General features: G+C 48.5%; 1 protein-coding gene across 5 annotated transcripts in view; it reads left to right on the forward strand.

Moving 5' to 3' along the window:
- IFT172 (intraflagellar transport 172) overlaps positions 1 to 18,178 on the forward strand; it is a 154,029-nt gene that overhangs the window by 46,540 nt on the left and 89,311 nt on the right. For all 5 annotated transcript variants that reach the window (XR_013345524.1, XM_077812218.1, XM_077812220.1 and 2 more), the window contains one exon: positions 5,283 to 5,368. Coding sequence is in view for 4 of the 5 variants with exons in the window: in XM_077812218.1 (XP_077668344.1) it covers positions 5,283 to 5,368 (86 nt within the window). In the remaining variant the exon portion in view is untranslated. The remainder of the gene's footprint in view (positions 1 to 5,282; positions 5,369 to 18,178) is intronic.

An 18,178-nucleotide genomic window follows, 5' to 3' on the forward strand; every position in this document is an offset into this window, starting at 1 on the left:
GGGCCATCACATCCTAAATTGTCCCCATGCATGGGTCCTAGCCCTGAGACACAAGGAGACCTGGGAAACTGGGACTGAGCCCGGGCCATCACATCCTAAATTGTCCCCATGCATGAGTCCTAGCCCTGAGACACAATGTGACCTGGGACTGAGCCTGGGCCATCACATCCTAAATAGTCCCCATGCATGGGTCCTAGCCCTGAGACACAATGTGACCTGGGAACTTGGGAGTGAGCCCGGGCCATCACATCCTAAATTGTTCCCAGGCATGGGTCCTAGCCCTGAGACACAAGGAGCGCCATGTTGCTCCTGAATGGTCTCTGAGGCTTAGCCTGCACTTAAAAGCTAGGTTGAGGTGGCTACATTTGTCAGATGTGAAAAACCTTACATCTCTGGCTGATGTCGCTGTGCCGACTTACGTTTCAGGGGACATGCATGTGCGTCAACAGAAGAATGCTTCTGTCAACGTACCTACCATTGTTTGGGGAGGTGGTATTTCTGTACCTATGGAAAAACCCCTTTTGTCTGTGTAGTCTATGCCTACACTGCAGGGCTATGCTGGCATAGTCTCCATAATGTAGACACCCTCAGTAAATCTGCGTCCCGTGGACAATGTTATGGCTAGTGGGTGCACAATTGTTATAGGAGGACAGAAGTACATTTGTCACATGCATTTTTGTGCATGGCTCTGATGTTCCTCTTTCTGAAGAGGGACCCCTAACCCACACCTGGAGGCCAGCTGGTCTGACTGGCACTAAATGGAAGGTCTCAATGCCACGAGTCTTGCTCTATTCCTAAAAAAATCTGTTCTTCACTTCTCTCTCCTTCGCAACTGAAGGCCTCTCTCTCTTGAGTGGTAACAGTTAATTTAACTATAACAGGGTTCAAAAAAGAACTAGATATGTTCATGGTTATGTTCATATTCAAGGCTCTTATGTAAATTAAGTTGTCATGAGATAAGAGGGAAGATCCTTTCATGGATTGAGAACTGGTTAAAAGACAGGGAACAAAGGGTAGGAATAAATGGTAAATTTTCAGAATGAAGAGGGGTAATTGGTGGTGTTCCCCAAGGGTCAGTCCTAGGACCAATCCTATTCAACTTATTCATAAATGATCTGGAGAAAGGGGTAAACAGTGAGGTGGCAAAGTTTGCAGATGATACTCAACTGCTCAAGATAGTTAAGACCAAAGCAGACTGTGAAGAACTTCAAAAAGATCTCACAAAACTAAGTGATTGGGCAACAAAATGGCAAATGAAATTTAATGTGGATAAATGTAAAGTAATGCACATTGGAAAAAATAACCCCAACTATACATACAATATGATGGAGACTAATTTAGCTACAACTAATCAGGAGAAAGATCTTGGCGTCATCGTGGATAGTTCTCTGAAGACATCCACACAGTGTGCAGCAGCAGTCAAAAAAGCAAACGGGATGTTAGGAATCATTAAAGGGGTAGAGAATAAGATGGAGAATATCTTATTGCCCTTATATAGATCCATGGTATGCCCACATCTTGAATACTGCATACAGATGTGGTCCCCTCATCTCAAAAAAGATAGACTGGCATTAGAAAAGGTTCAGAAAAGGGCAACTAAAATGATTAGGGGTTTGGAACGGGTCCCATATGAGGAGAGATTAAAGAGGCTAGGACTTTTCAGCTTGGAAAAGAGGAGACTAAGGGGGGATAGGATAGAGGTCTATAAAATCATGAGTGGTGTGGAGAAAGTGAATAAGGAAAAGTTATTTACTTGTTCCCATAATATAAGAACTAGGGGCCACCAAATGAAATTAATGGGTAGCAGGTTTAAAACAAATAAAAGGAAGTTCTTCTTTACTCAGAGCACAGTCAACCTGTGGAGCTCCTTGCCTGAGGAGGTTGTGAAGACAAGGACTATAACAGGGTTTAAAAGAGAACTGGATAAATTCGTGGAGGTTAAGTCCATTATTGGCTATTAGCCAGGATGGGTAAGGAATGGTGTCCCTAGCCTCTGTTTGTCAGAGGGTGGAGATGGATGGCGGGAGAGAAATCACTAGACCATTACTGATTAGGTTCACTCCCTCTGGGGCACCTGGCATTGGCCACTGTCGGTAGACAGGATACTGGTCTGGATGGATCTTTGGTCTGACCCAATATGTCCTTTCTTATGTTCTTATGGAGGATAGGTCCATCAATGGCTATTAGCCAGGATGGGCAGGGCTGATGCCTCTGTTTGCCAGAAGCTGGGAATGGGTAACAGGAGGTGGATCACTTGATGATTCCCTGTTTTGTTCATTTCCTCTGGGACACCTGGCATTGGCCGCTGTTGGAAGACAGGATACTGGGCTAGATGGACCTTTGGTCTGATCCAGTGTGGCCATTTTTATGTTATTAATGCTTGCTCATTTCTCTGTGAGGAGCTGGGAACACTCTCCCATCTCTGTGTTTGCCAGCCCAGTCTTGAGGTAGCTTCTGGTCACTCACCCTTTCCAGCTGCTTCAACAAGCCAGAAAATGGCTAATGCCTCATCCTTGCTTCTCCACCTGTGGCACCTGAGTCAACTGAGCACCAAGTATGGAGTAGTCAGGCCTAATCCTTGTGCTTATGCTCCCCTCTGGACTGTTGTGGCAGTGCAGCCTAGCCCAAAGTGCTGGCCATGCTGTCAGAGGCAGGATGCTGACTTTCCGGACTAGATTGCAGCAAACACTTTGCAGGGTCCTGAGTCTGTGAGACAGGAGGTGGTTGCAAGGGTTTTGGCCATTTTGGTACACTTATCAATCATGGCTGTTCCTTAGGGGACTAGAGGCTATTTGCGGTGCTTCTGTAATTCGGCATCCCTGGTCATCATCTGACGGATTCCTCTGCTCTGAATTGGTGCTCTCCATCCCTGAGGAGGTTTGGGTTGCACCCTTTGAGTGAACAGAGGCAGCTAACAGGAGAATTGAAGGGCATAGCTGCAGCCTCTGTGCTTGAGGTAGCAGGACTTGGTGAGTGATGCATTTGGTCTTTCTGGGGGTTGTCTGTTGCACTATTCTTTTGCTCTCTGTGTATGGGCTACATCACTGTTCCAAGGGTCCCTGAGGAAGCAGACAAACAGGGAATTGGAATAACTCATTTATGAGCATAAATTGAATGGAATTTGGTATTACTGAAACTTGAAGGGATGATTCCCATAACTGGAATGTTAAAATCAATGGTTATAACCTGTTTAGGAAGGATTGCGTGGGCAAAAGGGAGGGGAACATGGCACTCTATGCAAAAATAGCATTACCTGTTTCTGAGTCACTGAGAACTTGGAATGATCTTGAATGCTTACTGAGAAGGTTTTGGAACAAATTGATAAATTAAGTAGTAATAAGTCACCAGTAGCAAATGATGTTCACCTAAGAGTTCAGATGTGAAATTGCAGAACGACCAACTATAGTATGTAACATATCGCTTAAATCAGTCTACGTACCAGATGACTGGTGGATAGCTAATGTGATGCCAATTTTTGAAAAAGTTCCAGCGGTGATCCTGGCAATTCCAGGCCGGAAAGCCTAACTTCAGTACTAGACAAACAGTTGTTACTCAGAACTCTAAGCCCAGGTCCCTGCTTCCTTCCTGGTTGCTGCTACCCTGCGTGGTTCCTGTTTCCTTGCCATTATTAGATAGAAATGGTAGAATTGTTCATTGATTTATAGATTCTAAGACTAGAAGAGACCATTGTGATCATCTCGTCTGACCTTCTGTATAACACAAGCCAGAGAAGTTCCCCAAAACTATTCCTAGAGCAGATCTTTTAGAACAACTTCCAATCCTGAGTGTACATTTAACAGTAATTAACCATTGGAACAATTTACCAGGGGTCATGAGTGTCCATCACTGACAATTTTTGAGTCAAGATTTGATGTGTTTCTAAAAGATCTGCTCTAGGAATTATTTCAAGGCAATTCTCTGGCCTGCGTTATACAGTGGGTCAGAATAGGTATTCAAAATGGCCCCTGTTGATCTTGGAATCTAGGAATCTATTAATTTGCTCTCGTTGTGTTCGGAGCCTATTTAGGATAATTTGTGGCATACCAGCCTGGGAGCCTGGCCCCTGCACCTCCCGGAAGTTGTCTCTAATGTGCAGATGCTCCCAAGTGGGTAGTGATGTGAGGGTCCTGGCTCCTGCTCCATTTGCTTCCACTGCCTTCACGGGTTGCTGAGCCTGTGCTATGAGAACTGAGAACCCTGCCCACACAATGTGATCAAATGGGAATTGTCTGTGACAGTTTTATGAATTCTGTGTGTGCCTCAGTTTCTTTCTGTCCTTTGCATTATTAACCCTGGTGACAAAAAAGGGTTAAGTTTCCTCTGGGGGCGCAGCACAGGACATGCGGTGAGAATATTGCCTTGTTATCTGGGCTCCAGTGAATGAGGAGGTTGTGGAACTGGCTGGAACCTGCTGAGAGGAGAATCCAAAAGAGACAATGGAAAGCTCCAATGACCAGAACATTGACACCTAGCAAACAATGACACAGAGCAAGGAGGTTTTTGAGACATAACCAGCAAGAGTGGGCTTCTGGAGGAGGCTGGCTGCTCTCCCCTGGGAGTGGCTAAGGAGCCAAAGAGGGACCGAGTCTGAGGCGGAATCCACTACGGCTTGGCTGGTGGGCTGCTCTGGCTTGACCAGAATGGGTGATGCTTTAACCTTTATTTCTGAATGCTAACCTCAGGCCTTCCAGTGCTGTGTTCCAGTTGCCTAATAAGTCCTACTCTGTTTTGAAAGGCCGGTTTGGTGTCACCACAAATACTGGCTAGGGAGCATTAGTCCCTGAAGAGCGAACAAGTCTCTAACAAGGAGTCTATCTCAGCTGAACTGCTGAGCAGAGCTCCCAAAGGAATTCTGGAGTGCCAGGGCTCAATCTCAGAGGCTGTGAGGCTGTGTAGCCTAACCTGAAGGAAGAGTGAGCCCCCCTGGGGAGTCTGACACACAGATGGGGTTCCTCCAAAAGACTGTTTAAGATGGGGTGTAGGACTTATCCCACAGATCTGTGATACAAGGTGTTTCAGAGGCAGAATTTCAGGGACCTGAGTAACTGTCCCTTCTAGGTAGAGAACCACCAATCTGCAGGGACTAAGGGCTGTACAGTACCCCATGGGACCTGATGGGTAGACTGGGGTGGTTGTGGGGTTGGAGAGCCACAGGTCAGGAGGTGTGGTTCCATGGGTGGAGGGGGACACCAGGCGTGGTTCTGGGGGAGGGTGGGAGATGCCCCATGTGGTTTGGCAAGTGCACAGCATTGTCAGTCATTCTTCACTCTTCTTCATTACAGCGTTCGCATCAATGAGAGAAGGCAAAGAGGGATGGAGGAGAACAAGAGACTGGCATATCTGATCGACATCAAGACTATAGCAGCAGGTGAATGGTGACCCTCGTCCTTCCTGCCCCATCTACATTGACGTTCTTCCGGGAGGTGAATCATTAGAGTCAAGTTGCACCCATGTCTGACTGGGAGGCTGCCCTGCTCACGGGTCTGTTACATGTCTGGTGAGGACGGTGGCTCTCTGGGGCAGGGCCACGTCTCCTGTCTGTGCGTGCGGCCGTCAGTCATCATAACTGTGTTGCTGCGGGCACTGTCAGTGCACAGGCCCCTTGAGCTGACGAGATGGGTGTTCGTGCTGCCAGGTGAAGCTCCCAGAGTTGGGATGTCTCAGCGCGTTCTGCCCCGAGGCCTTAGATATGCGATGTCATGGTGCAGTTTCCATGGGACCCCGCCTCATCCGGGATCGCAGGACTTGAGTTCTGGATGCTCAGGTTGAACAGTGTGCAGAGAACAACGGAGTAGGGCAAGAATGATTTGCAGTCTGCAATGCTTGTCGTGCAGTGCGCCTAAAGAAGCTGTTTATTTAGCTTAACACAGAGAAGGTTAAGAGGTGACTTGATCATGGTCTACAGGTACTCACCTGGGGAAGAGATTTCTCATAGGAGAGACTCTTTAGTGTAGCAGACAAATGCAGGAGGAGATTCAGTGCTTGGAAGTTGAAACTAGACGAAGATTGGAAATAAGGTGCACATTTATATAGTGAGGGCAATTAACCATGGGCACAACTTACCAGGCAGTGTGGCAGGTTCCCCAGCACTTAGAGTCTTTAAACGGGGACTGGGTGTCTTTCTAAGAAATATGCTGCAGTTCATCCAGCAGCTACACGTTCAGTGCAGGAATCGCGGGTGGGGTTGTCTGGCCTGTGCTGTGCCGATCAGACTCGATGTTCAGAATGGTCTCTGCCAGCCGTAAATAGTGAATAAGAGCAGAAGAAGAGAGAATTGCTGTCTGTCACCATCATGAACAATAATGTTCCCGCCTTCTTGGCATTGCTCCCCAGCCCCCTGCTGGCCGTGTGGTGATGAGGTTCAATAAGGATAAGTGCAGGTTCCTGCACTTAGGACGGAAGAACCCAATGCACCGCTACAGACTAGGGACCGAATGTCTAGGCAGCAGTTCTGCGGAAAAGGACCTAGGGGTGACAGTGGACGAGAAGCTGGATATGAGTCAGCAGTGTGCCCTTGTTGCCAAGAAAGCCAATGGCATTTTGGGATGTATACGTAGGGGCATTGCCAGCAGATCGAGGGACGTGATCGTTCCCCTCTCTTTGACATTGGTGAGGCCTCATCTGGAGTACTGTGTCCAGTTTTGGGCCCCACACTACAAGAAGGATGTGGATAAATTGGAGAGAGTCCAGCGAAGGGCAACAAAAATGATTAGGGATCTGGAACACATGACTTATGAGGAGAGGCTGAGGGAATTGGGATTGTTTAGTCTGCAGAAGAGAAGAATGAGGGGGGATTTGATAGCTGCTTTCAACTACCTGAGAGGTGGTTCCAGAGAGGATGGTTCTAGACTATTCTCAGTGGCAGAAGAGGACAGGACAAGGAGTAATGGTCTCAAGTTGCAGTGGGGGAGGTTTAGGTTGGATATCAGGAAAATCTTTTTCACTAGGAGGGTGGTGAAACACTGGAATGCGTTACCTAGGGAGGTGGTAGAATCTCCTTCCTTAGAAGTTTTTAAGGTCAGGCTTGACAAAGCCCTGGCTGGGATGATTTAATTGGGGATTGGTCCTGCTTTGAGCAGGGGGTTGGACTAGATGACCTCCTGAGGTCCCTTCCAACCCTGATATTCTATGATTCTATGATTCAGTTACAGGTCATTCCTGAGTGGTAGGTGGCAGGGCTGCACAATTCCCCTGCACCCTGGACTACATAGACCAAGGGTGTAAATCCCTGTCCTCAGCTCCTCTCTGCCAGCTGGAGTGGGCACAGAACCAACCTCTCCCTTTACCGTCGGGTACGCTCAAAATAGTTCTTAGGTAGCATAATTAATCGAAAACATTTTAGACTCATGTCAGTTCATGAGAGGGTATGGCTGTGTGTATTGAGGTTTTGCTGTGTTTGGATTTCTTGGACCAGGCCCAGGATGGCGGATCTGCCCCAGAGATTGCAGATGAAGAGGTGATCCTCTTCCCCACAATGATCCGTCTTGGGTGGGAATGAAAAGTGCCTTCCTGCCTCAAGGAGGGGTCTTGGCCAAGGGATACAATGCCTGTAAGGCTTTCTATAAAGATAAGAAGGACTGAAGGACTTTGCTCCAGGAGTGGCTCCTGCAAGAGGCTCTGGGGGACCCACTCCCGAAAAGCTTTCCCCAGGCATGAGTAGCATGACCCCTAAGCCTCCCTTGGTGCCAAACCCTGAGGCTAAAGCCCAGACAGAAAGGCATTGACCTTGTGTAAATTCACTCCGCATATGGATTTTAACTGGATAACAAAAGACTATCCAGAGATAAACCAGGTAACTTTAATGTTGGCAGGGCAGTAAAACCCTCTGCTTCAGGGTGTCTCTAACAATTGGGGCTGGGATGAGATTTTCATGAGGAGCAGGTTTAATAGATATTTAAAGGCCAGAGGGAACCATTCGATCATCTGGTCTGATCTTCTGTATATCACAGGCAGCCAGGGGTGAAAGTAAAATGCAGCTCTTACCGGTATGGGGCCACTCCCTCCGGAAGGGGCGTGGCCTTGGGCGGAAGGGGTGGAGCTGGGGGGTAGAAAGCTGGCTAGATTGTCGGGCTCAACGGGTAGTGATCAATGGCTCCATGTCTAGTTGGCAGCCGGTGTCAAGTGGAGTGCCCCAGGGGTCGGTCCTGGGGTCGGTTTTGTTCAATATCTTCATAAATGATCTGGAGGATGGTGTGGATTGCACTCTCAGCAAATTTGCGGACGATACTAAACTGGGAGGTGTGGTAGATACGCTGGAGGGGAGGGATAGGATACAGAAGGACCTAGACAAATTGGAGGATTGGGCCAAAAGAAATCTGATGAGGTTCAATAAGGATAAGTGCAGGGTCCTGCACTTAGGACGGAAGAATCCAATGCACCGCTACAGACTAGGGACCGAATGGCTAGGCAGCAGTTCTGCGGAAAAGGACCTAGGGGTGACAGTGGACGAGAAGCTGGATATGAGTCAGCAGTGTGCCCTTGTTGCCAAGAAGGCCAATGGCATTTTGGGATGTATAAGTAGGGGCATAGCGAGCAGATCGAGGGACGTGATCGTCCCCCTCTATTCGACATTGGTGAGGCCTCATCTGGAGTACTGTGTCCAGTTTTGGGCCCCACACTACAAGAAGGATGTGGACAAATTGGAGAGAGTCCAGCGAAGGGCAACAAAAATGATTAGGGGTCTAGAACACATGACTTATGAGGAGAGGCTGAGGGAGCTGGGATTGTTTAGCCTGCAGAAGAGAAGAATGAGGGGGGATTTGATAGCTGCTTTCAACTACCTGAAAGGGGGTTCCAAAGAGGATGGCTCTAGACTGTTCTCAATGGTAGCAGATGACAGAACGAGGAGTAATGGTCTCAAGTTGCAGTGGGGGAGGTTTAGATTGGATATTAGGAAAAACTTTTTCACTAAGAGGGTGGTGAAACACTGGAATGCGTTGCCTAGGGAGGTGGTGGAATCTCCTTCCTTGGAAGTTTTTAAGGTCAGGCTTGACAAAGCCCTGGCTGGGATGATTTAACTGGGAATTGGTCCTGCTTCGAGCAGGGGGTTGGACTAGATGACCTTCAGGGGTCCCTTCCAACCCTGATATTCTATGATTCTATGATTCACAGCCCTTCCATCTGCGCTCCCTGGCCAGCGCTGCCCGGGGCTCTAGTGGCAATTTAAAGGGAGCCCCGGGACCTTTTAAATCGCGGCCCCGGGGCAGCTGCTTCTTCCGCCCCCGCTCTGTCAGCGGCCAGGGGGCAGCAGCGCTTTAACATGGCTGCCCCTTTTGCGCCCCCCATCGGCGGTCCTGCTGGGTTGTCGCTGCCCCTTTTGCGCACCGCATTGGCGGCCCTGCTGGGTCGTCACTGCCCCTTTTGCACCCCCCCCATTGGCGGTCCTGCCGGGTCGTCGCTGCCCCTTTTGCGCCCCCCATCGGCGGTCCTGCCGGGTCATCGCTGCCCCTTTTGCGCCCCCCATCGGCGGTCCTGCCGGGTCGTCGCTGCCCCTTTTGCGCCCCCCATCGGCGGTCCTGCCGGGTTGTCGCTGCCCCTTTTGCGCCTCCCCCCCCCCCCATTGGCGGCCTTCTGGTAGGGACCTGGCAGAGCCGCCAATTGAGGGCAGAAAAGGGGCAGCGATGTTTAAGCACTGCTGCGTCAGCGGTACGGGCCGGTACTAGCGGCTACCTTTGACCGGTACGCCGTACCGGCCCGTACCCCCTTCCTTTCACCCCTGCAGGCAGCTGAATTTCACCCACTTACCGCTGTATTGAGCCCAGTAGCTTTTCTGTTTGGCTAAAGCATCTTCCAGAAAGGCAGCCAGTCTGGATTTGAAAACTTCAAGAGACGAATAATCCACCACATCCCGTGGTAGTTTGCTCCAACGATTAATCAACTGTAATGATAAAATATTGTGCCTTCTTTCTAATTTACATTTCTATGGCTTCAGTTTCCAGCCATTGGTTCTTGTTCTGCCTTTCTCCACTGGACTAAAGAGCCCTTTAGTACCAGTGTTTTCTCCCCAGGAAGGTCCTTAGACACTATAATTGAAGTCACCTTTCAGTCTTCTTTTTGCTAAACTAAACAGATTGAGCTCTTTAAATCTCAAATTTCAGAGTAACAGCCGTGTTAGTCTGTATTCGCAAAAAGAGAAGGAGTACTTGTGGCACCTTAGAGACTAACCAATTTATTTGAGCATGAGCTTTCGTGAGCTACAGCTCACTTCATCGGATGCATCCGATGAAGTGAGCTGTAGCTCACGAAAGCTCATGCTCAAATAAATTGGTTAGTCTCTAAGGTGCCACAAGTACTCCTTTTCTTTTTAAATCTCAAAGTTATCCTCGGTTTTCTTCCATGTGGGTATCGTGCACCTGTGGGATTTGGCCCCAGTGTCACTGGTCTCTTTAGAGAGCAGAGCTGACAATAGACTTAGGTCTGCTTCTTGGCTTAAGAAGGCAAAAGTTCTTGCAGGGATCCCTTGGCTTCCTTGTCTGCGTTTCTGGGAACACTAGTTCTGCTTGATGTGGCTTCCAAGTCACTCTCTCAGCAGAGGAACCAGGGGCACAGTGAATAGCAATGTCCCCTCTGCCTTACTTCTGGGCGGGATGGCATTGATTGCAATGCCAGGGCCTGCCGGGACTTAGTGGACAGAATGGCAGCAGGCAGGACGTTTACCCAGGAAGCCACAGACTGACATCTAGGATCTCCAGGAGAAAGAGAGAAAAGGGTATCCCTGTGAGTGACAATCTAGCCATGAGTTGTTGTCTGCTCCAACTCTTGCATTGAAGTCACTGAGGAGGAAAAAAGAAAAGGAGGACTTGTGGCACCTTAGAGACTAACCAATTTGTTTGAGCAAAAGCTTTCGTGAGCTACAGCTCACTTCATCGGATGCATTCAGTGGAAAATACAGTGGGGAGATTTATATACACAGAGAACATGAAACAATGGGTGTTACCCTACACACTGTAAGGAGAGTGATCACTTAAGATGAGCTAATACCAGCAGGAGAGCGGGGTGGGGGAGAAAACCTTTTGTAGTGATAATCAAGGTGGGCCATTTGCAGCAGTTGACAAGAAAGTCTGAGGAACAGTGGGGGGTGGGGTGCGGGGAATAAACATGGGGAAATAGTTTTACTTTGTGTAATGACCCATCCACTCCCAGTCTTTATTCAAGCCTAAGTTAATTGTATCCAGTTTGCAAATAATTCCAGTTCAGCAGTCTCTCGTTGGAGTCTGTTTCTGAAGTTTTTTTGTTGAAGAATTGCCACTTTTAGGTCTCTAATCGAGTGACCAGAGAGATGGAAGTGTTCTCCGACTGGTTTTTGAATGTTATAATTCTTGACGTCTGATTTGTGTCCATTTATTCTTTTATGTAGAGACTGTCCAGTTTGACCAATGTACATGGCAGAGGGGCATTGCTGGCCCATGATGGCATATATCACATTGGTGGATGTGCAGGTGAACGAGCCTCTGATGGTGTGGCTGATGTGATTAGGCCCTATGATGGTGTCCCCTGAGTAGATCTGTGGGCACAGTTGGCAACGGGCTTTGTTGCAAGGATAGGTTCCTGGGTTAGTGGTTCTGTTGTGTGGTGTGTGGTTGCTGGTGAGTATTTGCTTCAGGGTGGGGGGGCTGTCTGTAGGCGAGGACTGGCCTGTCCCCCAGGATCTGTGAGAGTGATGGGTTGCCCTTCAGGGTGGCAGGCTGTCTGTAGGCGAGGACTGGCCTGTCCCCCAGGATCTGTGAGAGTGATGGGTCGCCCTTCAGGATGGGGGGCTGTCTGTAGGCGAGGACTGGCCTGTCCCCCAGGATCTGTGAGAGTGATGGGTCGCCCTTCAGGTTGAGGGGCTGTCTGTAGGCGAGGACTGGCCTGTCCCCCAGGATCTGTGAGAGCGATGGGTCGCCCTTCAGGGTGGCGGGCTGTCTGTAGGCGAGGACTGGCCTGTCCCCCAGGATCTGTGAGAGCGATGGGTCGCCCTTCAGGGTGGCGGGCTGTCTGTAGGCGAGGACTGGCCTGTCCCCCAGGATCTGTGAGAGCGATGGGTCGCCCTTCAGGTTGGGGGGCTGTCTGTAGGCGAGGACTGGCCTGTCCCCCAGGATCTGTGAGAGCGATGGGTCGCCCTTCAGGTTGGGGGGCTGTCTGTAGGCGAGGACTGGCCTGTCCCCCAGGATCTGTGAGAGCGATGGGTCGCCCTTCAGGGTGGGGGGCTGTCTGTAGGCGAGGACTGGCCTGTCCCCCAGGATCTGTGAGAGCGAGGGGTCGCCCTTCAGGCACCAGTAGCGGCTTACCTCAGGTGGCGTGGGGTGCTCCTGTTTCCATACTTCGATGACTGGCTCATCAAGGGCAGGTCTCCGGAGCAGGTGCAGAGAAGCCTCGATCTGGTACATTCCACCTGCCTCTACGTGGGCCTGTTAATAAATACAGAAAAGTCCACGTTAACCCCAGTCCAACGTATAGAGTTTATCGGGGCAGTTCTTGATCCACGCGTACCAGGGCCTCCCTTACGGAAGCGCGGTTTCAGGCCATGGTGGACTTGATCTTCCACATAAGAGCCCACTCTCTCACCATGGCCCACACATGTCTGCGACTGATGGGACACGTGACCACGTGCACGTACATGGTCAGCCATGCCTGGCTTCACCTGAGGCCTCTGCAACCGTGGCTAGCCTCGATGTACATTCCCAGCAGGCACCTCCTGGATTGAGTGGTCATGATGCCGAGCCACATCCTACTGTCTTTGGACTGGTGGCGGGATCCCGACTCGGTGCTGCAAGGAGTTCCCTTCGTGACCCCATCTCTATCGCTTACCCTGGTCTCTCACGCGTCGGACCTGGGCTAGGGAGCTCATCTTGGGGAGCTCAGCACCCAGGGCCACTTGCTACAAAACGATCTAGCCGTTCATATCAATGTCAGGGAACTCAAAGTGGTTCACCTGGCCTGCCAGGCTTTTTTGCCCCACCTGAAGGGCAAGGTGGTCAGTCCTGGCAGATAATACTGCCGCAATGTATTACATCAGCAGGCAGTGCCCCTACCCACATGTCCAGGACCCGGTTCCCCCTTGGGACCTGCATCTTGTGCTGTCACGGCTCATGGGTCCCCGCTTCAAACCCCTGGCGTCCTGCTCCCTCCTTCTCTCTTGGAAGGTCTCCTTTTTAGTCGCTATTACTTCGGCCTATAGGGTGTCTGAGATCAGAGTGTTCACTTCAGAACCGCTTTTTCACGATCTTCTATAAGGACAAGGTCCAGCTGCACCTGCACCTGGCCTTTCTACCCAAGGTCGTCTCCCAGTTCCATACTGATCAAGACATATACTTGCCGGTCCTTTGTCCTAAGCCTCACATGACCGATGAGGAATGCAGGCTGTATACCCTGGACGTCAGATGTGTCCTGGCTTTCTACATAGACCGAAGAAAGGTGTTCTGCAAGTCTACACAGTTGTTTGTTGCTGTCGCGGATAGAATGAAGGGTTGCCCAGTGTCTGCCCAGAGAATCTCATCCTGGATCACGGCCTGTTATGAGCTAGCGAAGGTGACCCCGCCGGCGACCGTGACGGCTCACTTGACTAGGCTGCGGGCATCCTCGGCAGACTTCCTCGCCCAGTGCTGATCCAAGAAATTTGTCGAGCTGCGAGCTGATCGTCCATCACACATTTGCTTTGCACTAGGCACTGATCCAGCAAGCTTGAGATGACGCAGGTTTCAGCAGAGCAGTGCTCCAATCTGCAAAACTGTGACCTCCGAGCCCACGACTGAGGATTCTGCTCGTGAGTCACCTACAATGGAATCTACAAGCAAGCGCTCGAAGGAAAAACAGTTACCTATCTTTCGTAACTGTTGTTCTTTGAGATGTGTTGCTCATGTCCATTCCATTGCCCGCCCTCCTGCCCTCTGTCGGAGTTCTCGGCAGGAAGGAACTGAGAGGGTGTAGGGCCGGGGGCGCCAGATCTACCACGGCATGAGCGCAGCACTCCAGGGTCCCCCACAGCTGACCCTACGGATACCGCGAAAGCAGAAGTCTCCGACAACTGTGCACGTGGCAGGCGCACACCTACAATGGAACGGACATGAGCAAGACTTCTCGAAGAACAACAGTTATGAAAAGGTGGGTAACTAATTTTTTTAGTGGATTCATCCTGCGATGGGGTGTGTGCCCCACACAGGCTGTGAATGGATAATGGCGGCCTGAGAGTCCAATTACCGTACCAGACTGCACTGGAGAGGGGGTCAGGCTTAACTGAGGATAAGTCTAGCTAAGGAAGGGCTGGGAGAGGACTGTGAACAGAGGAACTTGACCACAGAAGGGGACTAGAAGCAAAGAGTCTGCAGTCACTCTCTGGGACTAGAGAGAGTGAGGATACCAGGAGGGTCCAAGAGGAAGCCCATGGGCAAGAGGTGACCCGGGTTCCTCCCCTGAATAGAGAAGTCTGGCGAGAGCCAGGGGAGAGAGAAAGCAGCCACTGGCTCCAGTGTTAAACCCTGATAAAAGGCATGAAGCAGACTTCCAAGGAGAGGGCCCTCTGAGCTGTTCAATGCAGGAACAGCAAGGGGAATTTAAGAGGCATGAAAGACTAAGACCAAGGAAGGCAGCAGGTGATTTGGGTTTGCTAGAGGATTCCGGGGGAGGGCCCTGAGGGTCCCAGTCCTGAGAAAAAGGTGAACCTAGAGAGTTGCAGGGAAGAAAGGCCTGAGAAAGGCTCAGTAGGAAGAAGCTCAGAGAGCCAGCGGCAGCAAGGAGTTGGACCAAGCAGTCCTTGCTCCTGGTTATAGGGTCCCTGGGCTTGAATCCAGTGTAGTGGGAGGGGAATCCAAACCTTCCCATTATCAGCCACCAGAGAAGGTGATGTGAAGTCCCTGAGAAGGAGATAAAGATGACTGAAAGCCCTAGGAGAAGGATCTGAGGGCCACCAGGCACGGAGTTGGGGCTGAAGACCTGATAAATGGTCTTGGACTTTGTTGGACTTTCTGTTACTCTTGAAGGAGCAGACTAAATCATGACCACCAGAGGACTAGAGCACCTGCCATCAGGGGATGCCAGATTGGGGGAGAGATGCTACAGCACCCCTAGCCATGAGGAGGTGCTCTAGTGGTGAGGACCCCTGCCTCCTTTACCCATACCCTTCATCTGCTCCCTTTGGCAGGCCAAAAAATGAATTTGAAGAGCAGCTAGCAAAAGACACACAAGCTAACAGCAAAAATGTTTTAAAGTATATAAGAAGCAGGAAGGCTGCCAGACAATCAGTGGGGCCACTGGATAATCAAGGTTCTAAAGGAGCACTCAAGGGAGACAAGGCCATTGTGGAAAAGCTAAATGAATTCTTTGCATTGGTCTTCACTGCAGAGGACGTGAGGGGGATTCCCATTCTTTTTTGATAACAGATCTGAGGAATTGTCCCTGACTGTCATGTCAGTAGAGGAGGTTTTGGAACAAATGTATAAATTAAACAGTAACAAGTCACCAGAACCAGATGTTATTCACTCAAGAGTTCTGAAGGAACTCAAATATGAAATTGCAGTTACTAATTGAGGTACCATAACGTATCATTTACATCAGTCTCTGTACCAGATGACTGGAGGGTAGCTATTGACATGGCAATTTTTATAAAAAGGCTCCAGAGGCGATCCTGGCAAATACAGGCCGGTAAACCTAACTTCAGTATCAGGTAAATGGATTGTAACTACAGTAAAACACAGAATTAGCAGACACGTAGATGAACACGATTTGTTGAGGAAGAATCAACGTAGTTTTTGTCAAGGGAAATCATACGTCACCGATCTATTGGAATTCTTTGAGGGGATCAACAACCATGTGGCCAAGAGTGATCTGTTGGATGATGTGTACTTGGACTTTCGGAAAGCTCTTGACAAGGTGTCTCACCAATGGCTCCTAAGCAAAGTAAGCTGCCGTGGGATAAGAGGAAATGTCCTTTCATGGATCCATAATTGGTTGAAGGATAGGAAACAAAAAGTAGGAATAAGCTGTCAGTTTTCACTGTGGAGAGAGGTAAATAGCAGGGTCCCCCAAGGATCTGTACTGGAACTAGTGCTGTTGAACATATTCATAAATTATCTGGAAAAGGGGGTGAACCGTGAGGTGGCAAAATTTTTAGATGATACAAAATTCTCAAGATAGTAAACAAAGCAGACTGTGAAGAGTTACAAAGGGATCTCACTAAACTGGGTGACTGGGCAAGAAATTTGCAGCTGAAATTCAGTGTTGATAAATCCAAAGTAGTGCATCTTGGAAAAAATAATCCCAAGTATACATACAAAATGTTGGGGTCTAAATTAGCTGTTACCACTCAAGAAATTGATTTTAGAGTCATCAATGGATAGTTCTCTGAAAACATCTGCTCAGTGTGCACTGGCAGTCAAATAAGATAACGGGGGTTGTTAGGATAGTGATAGATAAGACAACAGAAAATATCATAATGCCATTATATAAATCCATTCTATACTACACTTTGAATACTGTGTACAGTTCTGGTCACCCCATCTCAAAAAAAGATATGTTAGAATTGGAAAAGGTGCAGAGAAGGGCAACAACGATTAGGGTTATGGAGCAGCTTCCATATGAGGAGAGATTAAAAAGACTGAAACTGTTCATCTTAGAAATGAAATACGTGAGCAGGGATATGACAGAAGTCTATAAAATCATGAATGGTGTGGAGGAAGTGAATAGAGAAGTGTTATTCACCCCTTCGTGTAATAGACAAGGTGGATGAGGTTATATCTTTTGTTAGATGCACTTCTTCTTGTGAAAGAGACAACCTTTGAGTTTACACAGAGCTCTTCTTTAGCCAAGATGGTCAGGGACGCAACTCCACGCCTTGGGTGTCCCTAAACCTCCAACTGCCGGAAGCGGGGACTAGACAGCAAGGGATGAATCATTCGAAAATGCCCTGTTCTTTTCATGCCCTCTGAAGCATCTGGTACTGGCCACTGTCCGAAGACAGGATATTGGGCTAGATGGAGCATTAGTCTGACCCAGTATGGCCATTCTTATGTTCAATATCTGCCTATCATCCTTAGATTGTTGGTTTTAATATATTTTCTTATCCTATTTCTAAAAGATTCCTTTAGGGTCTGGTTAAAGTATTTCCACCTATGAAGGATCCCTGGAGATCTGAATATTGTATTGTCTAGTTTAATGAAAACTCTATTTAAGACTTTAGTTACCCCTCTGTTAAACCTTCCATCCATGGAAACAGTATTTTTGCATATAGCATGAGTGAAATTAATGCTTTGATGTCAGGTCCTCCCTATATGATATTTCATAGAGGTAAAGTTTCATTAAGACCTCATCCAAGCTTCCTGCCTAAGATTGTGTCTGAATTTTATGTTAACCAGGCAGTTAATTTACCAATAGTTTGTCCAAAACCTCATGCTGATAAAATGGAAAGGACTCTGCACTCTTTTGCTGTAGCTAGCGCTTTATTTCACCTTTTATCTGAACAGAACTAAATCTTTTAGTTGTTCTTCCATATTATTTGGCATATGCTGAGAGAGTTAAAGATAAACCGATTTCCTCTCCAACACTTTCAAGTTGGATTTCAAGATGTATTAAATTGTGCTATTGTTAGCAATTAGGGCCCATTCTGCAAGAGCCTATGATTCCATAGCTTCTTTTAGTAATGTCTCGGTTTTAGGAGTTCCTAAGGTAGCCACATGGGCTTCTATTCATACTCTCATGAAACATCATGTAGCTAGACAGGCAACAAGAGAAGATGCGACCTTTGTTACATCTTTGTTACTTAAATCTGTCTTTACGTAACACTTGTGTACCCACCTCCATCTGTCAATTGCTTTTCAGTCTCCATGAGTGGAAGACATATAGACAACCACTCAGTTAAGAACAAGAGGTTACTTACCTATAGTAAATGATGTTCTTCAATGTGTGTTGTCTGTATGTATTCCATGACCCATCCTCCTTCCCCACTATATGAAGGTCTTGCAAGATTTTGGCTGGCGAAGGAACATACTGGCAGTTGGTCCACCCCACCCCTTTATTCTTGGGTGGGATGGATTGTGTGAGTATGTGTAGACCAACGGGGGACCTGCTAGTAAGAAGAAAATGTCTTATCTCTGGCGCTAGGGTGTGCACAATACCTGTGAGTGGAAGACGTATAGACAACACATCTCAAAAGTCATCAGTTACTATAAGGTAAGTAATTTCCCACTTTACTGAAATGTTGGTGTGT

The sequence above is a fragment of the Eretmochelys imbricata genome, chromosome 3 (genome assembly GCF_965152235.1).
Source record: "Eretmochelys imbricata isolate rEreImb1 chromosome 3, rEreImb1.hap1, whole genome shotgun sequence".
NCBI classification, from domain to species: domain Eukaryota; kingdom Metazoa; phylum Chordata; order Testudines; family Cheloniidae; genus Eretmochelys; species Eretmochelys imbricata.